Below are 13507 nucleotides of genomic sequence, written 5' to 3' on the forward strand. Positions count from 1 at the left end.
TCTGCCCTTCTCTCTTCTGTTGTTTCCTAGGTACCATTATCCTGTTCCTAAGATCTTCTATGTGCAGCTGTCTGTGGGGAGTAATGAGTTCATTGGCGAGGGACGCACCCGCCAAGCGGCCAGACACAATGCTGCCATGAAGGCACTGCAAGCCCTGCGCAATGAACCCATTCCAGAACGGCCACCACAGGTAAACACACACACACAAACACTTGATAACGGAAAGGCTTACACTAAATGTGTACCAAGAGCTTTTTAAAAATGCTTGATGAGTCCCGGCTCTGAGAATCCCTGCCGCCATCTTCGGTGCATTAAATTTCTCTGAAAGCTTTTATAGTGGCATTTTTGTCCGATTGACCATTTTAAATCAAAATCTCTTTATTTATTTTTATTTTATGACAGGTGCCAAGATGTTAATTTTTATACACAGGTTGAAATGAAAAGAACAGATAAAAAACAACTTATGATTGACCATTTTAAACTAAGAAAAGTAAAATATCTTCTATGTCTCACTTATCAGCAAAAAAAACACAATTGTTCACCTCTTCCCTTTATTGTTCTAGTGCATTTTGTGGCATGTCCTTCTGCTTTGGCACTACTGCAATATAGTTAAGATGTTTTTGATTAATTTAATAAACCGAATATTGTGTTATTACTGCGTTAGTAAGGGGTGCTGTCTGCATACAATTCAAACTTACGAAACCTCAGGCCTGCCCTAACAAAGATGTTTCATTCCAACCTCATCTCCTGTCACTCATTCTGTTTTAAGAAAGGTCATTTGTCTCTCCCTTCATATTGTCCTTCAATCATTGCAACATCACCCCTTCAGCAGTTTTGTCACCTTGTGACTGCGTTCATGTCCCATAACAACCCCCTCCTACCCTGAAAACTCTTCCCTTAATGAAAAGTCAAGGCCTTGCCCTGTTGATCTGTTGGTGTGCTATCCCTGGAAAGGGCTCTATTAAAAGTGTTTTGCAGTGTTTATTTGCAAAAGCTCAAATGAGTGCATAACCAGCTTTCATCGGATTGAACCCAGATCCACACTAGCTGTCATTACTCTAATGTATTATTTAAGCCGTGCAAGTCAGGTCACTTTTATTTATATAGCCCAGAATCACATATAACACATTTGCATGCAGGGGCTTTATGATCTGTACCCCCCACCAAACAAATAAATAATAATTAAACAAATTTAGACTGTAGGAGACCACTTTCCACCCGGCAGGACTGTACTTTGTCTTCACACTTTCTTATTGCTTTGTCTTATTTATTTCTGCCTACTCCCTATGTCATTGTACCTTTCCAGAGTTCTCCCTCAGGCGCATAGCTGTTAACTGTTGTTATCATCTCCCACCGGAAATCAAATTACCCCATATCCTCACCGGCTGGCATCGCTGAGGGTTATTCAAAACGCTTTGGCACCTCTCGCTCGCCTGACTCGCTGTCTTGTGGCGTCGGCCTCCACAAATGTGCTCTTTGTTTGCTGCTGCTTCTGAGTCTTGCTTTACAAATTGACGCACATTGTGTCTACAGTATATGTCTATCATCCTGTCTCCGCGTGAATGTGTGTTGCTCTTGCATGTACAAATGTGTGGACGCCCTCGGGCTAAAAGTGTTCCCTGGGCTGTCAAACTTTTATTTTGATAAAGACAGCAGGTAAATATCAGGGTTGCTCTGATTGGGTCGTGTTCTTACACTGGTTGAGCAACAATAGGTAATACTGGGGAAACGTTGAAATGCACCTCCAACTTCACAGAGCTTCACCCATTAACGATTTGATCATGAAACTTCTGACTAGCTCATAAAACCCTGACAGTTCATTTAGATGCTGGGGAAACTAATAAAAGCATCTTATCAGATGTTAAACAATTGGACTTCCTGTCTTGAAGAAAAAAAAACATTTCCTCATTGCCTAAGTCTATTTGGCTTGAGTGGAAATCCGCATCATCGGATTCAGAAAGGTTGCGTGGTTGGTTTGAAGAAAGATATATTTAGATTTATGAAATTGCAGCCTTTATAATAGAGGACTTTCAGTTCCCATGCTTTGGCCATGCTCATGAGCACAGATGTGAATGTGATCCTTTCTGTTCACTCAGTCACTATCGAAACAGCTCCTTAAGGGTGAAATTTAGTGTCGTAGAACACATCACTTGTTCTTTTCCAAGGACACTGTGTCCAGTACATCTATAAGTAGAAGCAGCAAAGAAAGTACATTTAGCCCCCTATTTGTCATTGTCACAAGAAGGTCGGTGATCTGCTTGGTCATTCCAGTTTGAAACGCAAATACAAACACACGGGAACATGCAGGCGCTTACTCCGGGCGGCTTGTTAGTGCATCCTTGAGAGGGGATTTACACTATTAATCACACACATCACACATCCGGGGGAAATGTAACCATGAAAAAAATGAATACATATTATAAGTTGTTCATGAAGGAATAATAATGGATAAGGCTTTTTGGACTAACTCACTCTTGAGTTTATCTCATCTTCATTTATACAACACAAGAGGCTGAAAGTGTCTCGGCCACATACAAAGCAGTGAACACAAATACCCGGCGGTTCGCCCGGTGCATTCTACCACGTGACCATGTTTCCTGTGAAATCCAAGAGATCTGGCAGTGTGAATCATACTTTGTATCAGGTCACACAATGAGCAAGGAGAAATGAAGAAGAAGCCCAAAGGGAAACACCGCAGCCATTCAGACTTAATCAGACAAAGAGCTGGACATGAGAAGATAAAGATCCAGACAGCACTCTGCACTCCCATACACAATTGGCACCGAAAAGCCCCTCGTTGTATAGCTGATGATATGATCCGTATGGCAAGAACTAAGTTATTTTATCAGTATGAGAGAGCTATAGCAAGACTTCTATTCAGCAATCAAAAATACCTACAGATCGAGTCCGTCTGGTCCATATATGAAAAAAACAACTTACTAACTAGGAATTAAAAATCCCTTTAAACTGACTGAAGGGCTTCTTCATCATGACATGAGTCATCTTGTATTAATTCCAGAATTACTTCATATAATCATGGGCGTCAAATTTAGCAGATAGAGAAAAATTAATTTTTAACATAGCAGTGTTGTTAGGTCTGGCTGGATGAAAATAAACATGTGGTTATCTCAGTAAAACCTGTGGGTGCTTTCCCACTGACTTTAACTGACCCTAACCCCTGATTCATTTTCGATTGATCAGCCCCATGTTACATGCCTGATGAACGCATAACATTGAGACCTTGTACAGTTTTTTCTTTCTTTCACATAGATACAGTTCTTGATGTTCAAAAATACGAATTTTTCTATCTAAAACAGAGAGTAAATATGCGGAAATTCTCATATTTAATGCACCGCCCCCTTAACAGACCTTTCCTGTACAGACAGAGGACCACCAGTCATGTCCTGGGATTCACAGTCCCGTATCGAATGATGAGCATAGCCGAGAAAACAGACTGCTTCTCAGACCTTTGCTATACGATCCGAAAACAAAGACTAATACAAAACAAAACACAATATCTCAGTATTGCTCCAACTTAATAAGAAAAAGATCCACATATCAAGGAACATTGTAGCACGCCTCAAGCCATTTGTGTTCTATTTGGCTGAATTTGGTTTCATATCCGTAGCACTCTCTTTGTCATTGTTTATTTCTTTAGCTAGGAATGCTATTGAGAGAACACCATGCACCCTAGTCTATTTTTGGCCAATATAAAAGCTTTGGGGATGTCAAACCAAACCATACTCTTTTAAAGTAGCTATTTCCACAGACATTTTAACCTGAGATTTAATTGGTTACACCATTTTTACTTTTACTTGTGGTCTAAACATTATATTCAGGAACAAGAACATAAATGATGTCAGAGGCTCTTTCAGCTTCAGCTTCTTTTGAGTTCAGAACACCAATTCTAGTTGCATGCACCATGCTTACCTAAACAAAATATGGTTTATCAGTCAACAACTGAAAAGAAAATGCAAAGCACGAGGCCTTCTGAACTGTCGAAAAAGAGATAATGCATTACTTAAACTAGTGTGACAGAAGAATAGACCTGTATCTGATCTGTAAACCTATAACCTATAAGCACTAGTTTGAGCAGAATCACTCAGTATGCCGTACAGTACACCATTTCCTTTTTTCTTTCTTCTCCTTTTCCAGAGCCCTGAAGAAAAAGCGGAGAGCGAGGACGGCAGTGATGCCAGCAAATCAGAGATCAGCCTGGTCTACGAAATTGCCCTCAAGAGGAACCTATCCGTCAACTTCGAGGTTAGGAAAAACATGACACATTTAGGACATTGTATCACTCACACAAAAACCATGTGAGGTAAATTACAGGTCATGTTCTTCCTGTATATAGTCACAGAATGAATAGGGATAAGGCAACGCGGATGTGGTAAGTACTATGAAAACGAAATATAACTTATCTAAATCTGAAGGAGTCACACTGATTCTACTGTATCCACTAATGATATATGAACTGCCGGAGGACCTGCGTGTTTCCCAGCTTTGATACATTTTTCTGTGAGGTCACTTATTGTAAAGAGAGTCAAAGGAATCTGTGCACAAGACATTTGAGATGGATCACCATCTTTTTAAGTTCAAAGTGTTTCTGGACTCTGTATGGGTTTTAGTAACATTGTCCCGTTGTGGTTGGCGGTGACTCAGCTGATAAGGTGCTGCTTTGTTTCCCTTTAACAGTCACCCTGTACAGTCCCACGAAACATCATCAAATGGGCTCATACTTATCAATTGCAAATGTTTAATCCTGAATTCAGCAACCAGTTTTTCTCTTTTTAAATTATGTTATATTTTAGCTACTAAATTTGATCAAAAAGAAATATTCTGAAAACATCCCCATACTGGATTAGTATTGCCTGGCTCTGCCCGCCTACCTACTTCCGCTCAATTTTCATTTCACTTGAGTAGTCAGTCTGGGGCTGAAGTGTATTCATGGGTTCCTTCTCCAACCAGACTTTTGGCTGTCCAATCAGCGAACAGAGCGAGTGGCTGAAAACAATGACGTCGAAGTCACGCTCCAGTTTCAGTTGAATGCTGCGTTCCTTTATACTCGGAACTCAGAGATTTCCGACTTAGTAGTTCCAAGTTCCGACCTGTCTGTGTTCCAGTGCATCTGCTCGGGAAAGTATGGGCGCCTACAACCTTTCTCATCCAAATAACTAAACGTTATGCTCTAGCAAGTTACTGTTGCCAGGTACCGGTAGATCCATAGACTACAATATGTAGTGAAGTCGGAAATTTCCGAGTTCCCTGTTCAACTGGAACGCACAGTCAGAAGCCGGCTCATGACATACGTCACGACAAACGTTATGCGATTGGTTGGCTAATCCAGAGTGGCACTGAGCGGATTCAATAGTTTTAAACTTCAACAGACACCCGCCTCCAAATGAGTGAACGTTTGCCAATTACAGCAGTTCCAGACCTTCTGTACAAATGAAATGAAGTACGATGGTCTTGTTGGACCAGGCTAGGATTATTAGGTGTACCAGTACATTTTAATGTGATCCAATACATGAGCCTCTGAATAAATCTCTCTTTGTGAAGCAAGGTCTCTCTTGACACAATTTCAACAAAAACAGACTCATATAAGGCTACCAAAGTTGTATCCCACCTGTCTTTAATATTCACACCTAAGACACTTAAACATAATCAAAATGTCTCTGTAATTCAACATGACATGTGAACCGTGGGATCTGGACTAAAATTCAAGATTCAATTTTGTGGGCTTAAGTAGTGCTTGCCTACGCATATAACCAAGCCTGTAAAGGTATGCAGGTATTAGGAAATTAAATAAGTTGAGTAAAAACCCTGCAATTGTAAAATCAAAAAGCATCTGTAAGGTTTCTGTTTGCTTTCACGGGTCAATGTTGAAGGGCAGATGGGAGAGGACAAGCTTTTGCCCAGTGCTCTTCTCTCAAACAACTTCTGATGAGATGCACTGGGGCCGTCAATACAGCGCTATTGTCATTAGTCCAGCTGCTCGATATCAAGCATCAAATTACTTTAATTTCAATGCATTACATAAAAAAGTGATTCCAGCTGGACATTTTTTTGACTAAACTAACTTGAATTCATTACTCGAATCGTGCAGCTTGCACTCTCTCACATGTGCTAGGAGTTGTTTGCCTCACACCTGCAGCCAACTGTGACTGAGCTGTATTACTCTGACATTTCCTGACAGGGACGGTTTTCTGTTTTGTAAAGCAAACACATCATGTTAGGGCTTATTTCATCAATCTCTGTCATCTTTTGAGCCAAGTCTTGCAAATAATGACGACATCTCCTCTTTTGCGATCAAGAAATGTCAGTCCTTTTGCCGTGTGAAAGAGCATCCGTCCCTTTTTTTTAGTGTTTACATTTCCCAAAAGTCATCAATTTGGTGGAGGTGACAGCTGTGTGTGTGTGTGTGTGTGTGTGTGTGTGTGTGTGTGTGTGCGTGCGTGTGCGTGTGTGCGTGTGCGTGTGCGTGTGCGTGTGCGTGTGCGTGTGTGTGTGTGTGTGTGTGGACGCAGTCTTTTAAATCTAGCTTTGTGGGGACCAATTTGAGTTTTCAACCATAGAAGTGAGGTCTTTTTGGCTGGTACTCAATTTGGGAAAGACCTAAGAAGGGCTGTTTGAGGGTTCCCACTTGGTTTTAAGGTTAGAACTAGGTTTAAATTGGTGTAAGGGTTTGAGATAGCCATTCAGTTGTGTTGGTAAAGGTTAGGGTAATGGCCTAGGGAATGCATTACGTCAATGAGGGTCCTCACAAAGATACAAGTACAATTGTTTGATATTGATATTGAAACCCCAGTGCTTTGTAGATTCTTTGGGATTTTCCTTTTCGCGTCATCACATTCTTACTTCGTTTAACACCCAGCATGAAGTGAACATTAGTGGAAATGGATCCTTAAACAACCTCTGCATTGGCTTTGTTCTGCTGTGGTGGTTTCTGTTTCGTAGGAACATATTGTTATTAACAGCGGCCTCTGGGAAAATCATTTTGCAGCAGGGAGTCGGTGACCTTGATAAACATCTGGGAGCTGCCTTGTGCCGCTACAATCATGGCCATTGGCTTGTTCCAGTGGATGATACAAGGGTTAACTGCCTCGCTCAATGTTTCACTTTTGCCTAGCAAGATGTCTCTGGACGTTACTGGGAGTACTACTGCTTTTGCTAACCAACCTAGAGCCACTTCCCCTCAACTTTCTTTCTAAATGTGCGAGGAAGTCAAATGTGTCCTTACATGACCTGCTTGGTCTGTTCTCCTTGGCTCTCACCGTATCTCAGCTGACTCATCCAATATTCACTCCCTGATCAGCCCCCTCTTCTACTGCACTCTGCAAGGTGCCAAAAACAAGGGAGGCTCAGTTTACTCTGCGTGCCCCCCTCCCTTCCTCCACAGAATCCCTGCCTTCCACCTCTTCTAACCATCACTCCCAAAAATCACACAGAGGGCGGTTACGTGTTGAGGCTAGGGGGATAGGCGGATGGGGGTGAGAGGAAATAGAGACATGGACGGAGGGATGGATGGATGGATGGATGGAAGGGAGGTAGATTCTTCTCCCTGTTCTCACTCTGTTGACTTTGCTTGCTAATAAGAGTTTACAAAACATTGAAACAATTATCTGGAAAGCTGTGTAATCCTCCCTTTTAGCACCACCATCCCCGATTTCTTTTGTTCGAAAGCGCATTTGCTCATCGGAGCATGACATCGCTATCCTTCCTGGAACTACCATTAATGATTTTAGCCAGCTAAATCTGGATTGATGTGATTCATTGTCTGTCATGTCTCTGTCACTGTCAGCAATTACGACACTTTCATTTTCAGTCCTTCCAAATTGGACGCTGACAGGGAAGTTTTTCTTTTTAAAGCAAACCACAGCCACATTCCTCCAAACAGTCTCTCTTATGCTGTCAAGTTGGAAGACTGACTGCTCATTAATGCTGTCTGATGAGCAGTAAATCAATAACTTCTTTACACGGCATGCTTGTTAGTAGAAAAACACCATGGAAACCAATAAATCCAACACTTTGGTGCTGCCTTTTTAGAAGTTCTCTAAGCTCAAAAACTGTCATCTGGAACTGCCAATCTCTCCACATTTGTTCTTCTGTGGCATGTCATAAATCTGTCCTAGGGCCAGATCGCACTGACACAATTATCTGGCATTACATACCTTTCTGTACCCCTCATACCCCTGATGGCTCTCCAGCAGATTCCCTTTTCATCCTCAATCAGCGTGTTGCATGCAATATGCTCTCACACAGTCACTACGCTGTGGCAAGAGACCAAGTGTGAATAACCCATGTCTCTATGGGTCTCCTCTTACCCATTGGGTCCATTTACATTATAACTCATTAAGCAAAGTTTGGCCTCATCTCCTGCCATGTCACATCCCCTTTGCTGTGTCGTCTTTGATGCATTGAGAAGCAATGGTACACTCCCACATCCCCAGTTGAAACTCTTAAACTCACACATACGAACACACACACATACACACACACACGCTATGCGTTCATGCAACCTACACAAAACTGTAGCAGCCATGTTTTTACATCATCTCATCCCTGTCCTCATCGGGGCATGAAATTACCCATGAGTCACTGCTAGCGAGTGTCCGCTTTCCCATCCATCTACAACGATGTCGGTTTGCCACCACCCCGAGAGGCCGTTGGCTCATTTAAACCCCCCCGTCAGGCAATATTAAACAGATGTCAGCATCAAAGAGGAACCAATCTATAAATCACAGCTTGTGTGTTGGATCAGAGGCTCCCTTTTCCAAGGAGGACACAAGAGAAGATGGTCCGGGCCAAGAACCACCCATCTTACAAGAAGCAGCTTCCCCTCAGGGCTTGTCCGTCCACCTCTCATCACAAAAGAGCCTTTCTTCCCGCTACCAGTCCCCGCCATTGTCCTACCCTGCTCCCATAGCCTCCGCTTCCAGAGTACCTGAGGTCTCGCATGCACGGATCCCCAGACTGCTCAGGGTATTAATGTCTCTATGAGAAGCCGATGAGAAGGCCTCCCATGTAAGAGAAAAGAAGAGATGAAGAGACAAGAGGAGAAGGGGATTGTAAAGACAAAATCAAACATTGAATTACCAAGTGTTTCCTGTGTGTACAACCTGATCCTTGTCATTAGGTGGTACACGGGCAAGTTTGTGTTTTTGTTTGCATGTATATGTGTGTGTGGGTGTGCATGTAAATGAATGGTAGTGCTGAAATCCCATCGGTGTGGCGCAGATCCCATGTCGAATGCCAGGAGACTGACTGCAGCTCGTCTGCCGCCGTCCTTGGCCAAGAGTGTGTGACATAGATACACACTTTGTCTCGCCCTCTTTGTTGACTGTTCCATACGTCTATACAGGCCACATTGGATGTTTTGCACCCTGTTGGTTACCACATTTTTTCACTTTAGAAAGCACAGGGGAATATTGTCTTCATTGGTTATTAACCAAATATTTAATATAGCCACTAGATTATATTTATTTATTAACTGTAACTTAAAATGTTTTGTTTTTTAATGTAATTCACAGCAGAACATACTGTATGCTATACATTTTTTAAAAGGAACAGTATGACATTTGCTAATGCGTTTCGTTGTTGAGTTTTAGGACAAGATAAATGGCACCTTCACATCTGTATGCTAATAATAATAGTTTAGCTAGAGCCTGCATCTGATTTATATAAGGTTAGCACAAGGACTGTAGTCAGGGGGACAGCACTAGCCTTGCTCTGTCCAAACAAAGGTTACAAAATTCACCTTACAGCACCTTCAATGGTCACTCAATAACACGTTGTATCTCCTTTGCCAGATCCAATAAAAAATAAAGTTTTGCAGGGGGTTTGTGTCGGACTGTTTGTTGGCAGGAACCAGCAACTCTCTGCAGGCTCCCAATGATGTATAACAGAGGTTTGCGGTCGGAATCAAACCCGGAACAATGTGGTCACATAGTGCACATCTTAGCCACTCACCAACCAGGATGCAGATGTGTTTATTTCTTTGTCAGCTTATCATCTTGCTCAACCACATAAGCTGAATAGCTACAGATGTGCAGCAGAGCCTGTGATGGACAAAGAGAGAAAGAAAGCTGGAACGAGTGATTAAGTGAGTGCTGCCTGCTACAGAACTGAGGACAGCTGAAAAGGCTTCCTGTCCCTGACATCCCATCATTCACCACAACAGCATCAGACACTTGCGCATGCTGGTCTTTTACGTTCTGTTAATAGCTCAAATATATTTCCTCCAAGTGACATAATAATCTCTGCTGACCAAACGGCCAGTGATGAGCAGTGTCATCATCAACACCAAACGACAGAGTTGCGAACCTTCATAAATTGCGACTCATCTAGTCCCATTGTGTGTTGTAATGTTCAAGAAGCTGCCACGTTACATTTCCTTTTTCTCTTGATGAGCAAGACCAGAGCCGATCCCCCGGGTGGGAGTGAGTTTGGAGTTAACTCGGACAGCCAGTGCTCCAAGGCTTTTCTACAACACGCATCCTGCATATGCTCAAACTCATTGTGAAGGAATGCTGACAGGCTAACAGATACATTGACAGCAAGCACAGGGGCCAGTGTCTTCCTTATTGACGAGAATGTCCTGCTGTAATCTGACAAGGGATAGTTAGTATGAAGAAAACACATGCTTTTTGTGGGTATAGTTATATAGTTGGGACTAAGGGGGTATGTCCACATTATCCTTTGTCCTACTCAGGGTCTGGTATTAGTCTGTGTTGATGTTTGGACTATTTGAGGAATGCCCGGGGTTCTGCTTATCAGTTTAATCTACTCTATTGGTCACTGGGTTCAAATTAACTGTTTCTAGATTGCGTCTGATTGCTGCAATTTGTGCTGTCTGCACCACAAATTGAGCTCAAATGAAGGAGAGCTTGATTGTGTGTGTGTGTGTGGGTTGGGAAAGTCCTCCGAAACATTAACAGGCAGCAGCTACGGCTAGAGGGAGAGCAAGGGAGAAAGTCAGAGAGCCACAAATCGAAAAGGCGTCCCCATTAGCCGAACATGTAGTGTTTGACTCCGTAAGTGTGTGAAACCTAATTCTTCCTCCAGTATGTTTTCCTAAATAAAGTTGGGAGAACCCCACCTGCTACACACACACACACACACACACACACACACACACACACACACACACACACACACACACACACACACACATGTACACACACATTCACACACTGTTCTCGGACTTCACAGGAAGTAGACGTGATTGCAGAAGCATGACCTAACGCCAGCCGGTGTTTGTTTTAGGTCTCCCAGGTGACCAGAGGCTGGAGGAAGGAAACTGAGCCCTTCAACACTAGAGACTGTCATCTAGGAACATGTTCCTCTTCATATGTGTTTGTACGTCAGTGTGTGTGTGTGTGTGTGTGTGTGTGAGTGTGTTTTGTATACGAATAACCCACGCGCATATGGGTGGGTAGCACTGTGACCATTGAGAACAGATGTTTTGGACCACCTTGTGGAGCTGTTTGCAGATTGCGCCACACACACACACACACACACACACACACACACACACACACACACACACACACACACACACACACACACACACACACACACACACACTCCCTTGCACACATCATGCAGAAAAAAACCCACTAATTTGTTTTTTTTTGTTTCTCCTGTACTTTACCTCAAACATATTTGTCGGTTTTCCCCTCGGATAAACCTGGTACAAAACAAACTTGAATAAGTCTATTGAGTTTTCACCTGGCTTCTCCTGTATATTATCTCCCCCAGGTGTTGAAGGAGAGCGGCCCCCCGCACATGAAGAGCTTCCTGACCCGCGTGAGCGTGGGCGAGTTCTCTGCGGAGGGCGAGGGCAACAGCAAGAAGCTGTCCAAGAAGCGCGCCGCTCTGTCCATCCTGCAGGACCTGAAGAAGCTGCCCTTCATCCCCGTGGTGGAGAAACCCAAGACACACTACAAGAAACGCACCAAGACCATCCTCAAGGTACCGACAGCCGGGGTGAGACAGACTCCGGGTCATGCACGCAGATAATACCTTAGGGGCATCAGTGTGCCGGATGGAAATATAATGTTGTGAGACTTTTTTCTTGTGATACTTTCTGAATGTTATTGTAATTGGAATGATAATTGTAATAGATAGTCGTGCGTCTCCTCTTTTCCTCCCAGACGGGACCAGACTATGGCCAGGGCATGAACCCCATCAGCCGTCTGGCCCAGATCCAGCAGGCCAAGAAGGAGAAGGAGCCAGAGTACCTGCTGCTCTCTGAAAGGGGGATGCCCCGCCGCCGGGAGTTCATCATGCAGGTAAACAATGGTGACAATGCTGAGAAAAATGTGGATAATATGAAATTCTCCAAATTTTTATATAAATCTTATATAAATGAAGTACGATTTAAGATGAAGACTTAAGGCCAGGACACACCAGCCCGATAATCGCCGTCGTCAAAAAAAAAGACGAATCTGTTTGGTGTGTGCCGTGACGTCGGCCGACGTAGAGGTCGTCGGGCTTGTTTTGAGCCTGTCGGCCGCCGATTGAACATGTTCAATCGGCGGCCGACCGTCTTTCATTTGGAGCAATTTGATTGGTGGAGGGCTAGCGAATCAGTGAAGCCCGGAAGTGAGGCGGGTAGCACAAACAGCTAACAACAGCTAGCCATCGTTTTAATGTGTTTGTTCGTTTCGTTTTGAGAGTACTCACATGCATCAACCCTTGTTGACTGCTCGACACCATGCTTGACACTCTCTGCTAAAAATTGTGCTCTTATGGTCCATAAATATAAATACGTATTTCTATCTATGTTTATGCTCTCTAGAGAGATGTCCAATCATTTCCGGCTTTCGTATTTTTTCGGGCCACAATACAGATTAGCGCCGCCTGCTGTTGTGGAGACATTACGTCCCGCGAGCATACGGAAAATAAACAGTCGTCTCGGTGTGTTCTTTAGCAGCGACGGGAAGCTGGAGCTTCCTGAAACGGCCGACTCCATTTTTTTTGACGACGGCGATTATCGGGCTGGTGTGTCCTGGCCTTTAGATGGACTAACTCTTTTCTAAATCCTCCCTCGCCTTCTCTGTCTCTCATCCTCACGGTTGCCTCTGGAAAAGGTCTAGATAGCCATTACGTTTATAGTGTGCATATACAACTCAAAATAGCTGATCAATCTTCTTTGCAGCCTTGTTTATGTCAGTGGCAGCCAACTCTTTTATGATATTAAATTTGCTATTTCAAGCTGTTGTTGCTCTGGTCCACACAGAGAGATGATTAGATTAGACTGTGGTCTGTGTAGTAAGCAGCCCGTTTTCATAAACAGAATAAAACATCATGTTCTCACTGCAGCGGCAACCACTAAACCCTTATCTGAATTATGGACCATTTGCATTTCATCACTAATCCAGTAAATGGAGTGGGGATCTCATCGGATACCGCAGCTACTTCATCCAGAGTTGCTTGAAGTATTTGAGGTCTTTGCTTAAAAAAGCCACGTTGTCACAGTTAGTTAACTGGAAAACAGCAGCTG

At 43.2% G+C, this 13507-nt stretch overlaps 1 protein-coding gene across 8 annotated transcripts in view; it reads left to right on the forward strand.

Annotated features, from left to right (window-relative positions):
• stau2 (staufen double-stranded RNA binding protein 2) overlaps positions 1-13507 on the forward strand; it is an 83747-nt gene that overhangs the window by 22719 nt on the left and 47521 nt on the right. For 5 of the 8 annotated variants that reach the window (XM_080049894.1, XM_080049897.1, XM_080049898.1 and 2 more), the window contains 4 exons: positions 31-190; positions 4156-4263; positions 11761-11988; positions 12156-12293. In XM_080049894.1, coding sequence (XP_079906020.1) covers positions 31-190; positions 4156-4263; positions 11761-11988; positions 12156-12293 — 634 coding nt within the window. The remainder of the gene's footprint in view (positions 1-30; positions 191-4155; positions 4264-11760; positions 11989-12155; positions 12294-13507) is intronic. The other 3 variants (XM_080049895.1, XM_080049900.1, XM_080049901.1) reach the window with 1 other exon arrangement.

This window comes from Ammodytes marinus (genome assembly GCF_949987685.1).
Source record: "Ammodytes marinus genome assembly, chromosome: 21".
Classification (NCBI taxonomy): domain Eukaryota; kingdom Metazoa; phylum Chordata; class Actinopteri; order Uranoscopiformes; family Ammodytidae; genus Ammodytes; species Ammodytes marinus.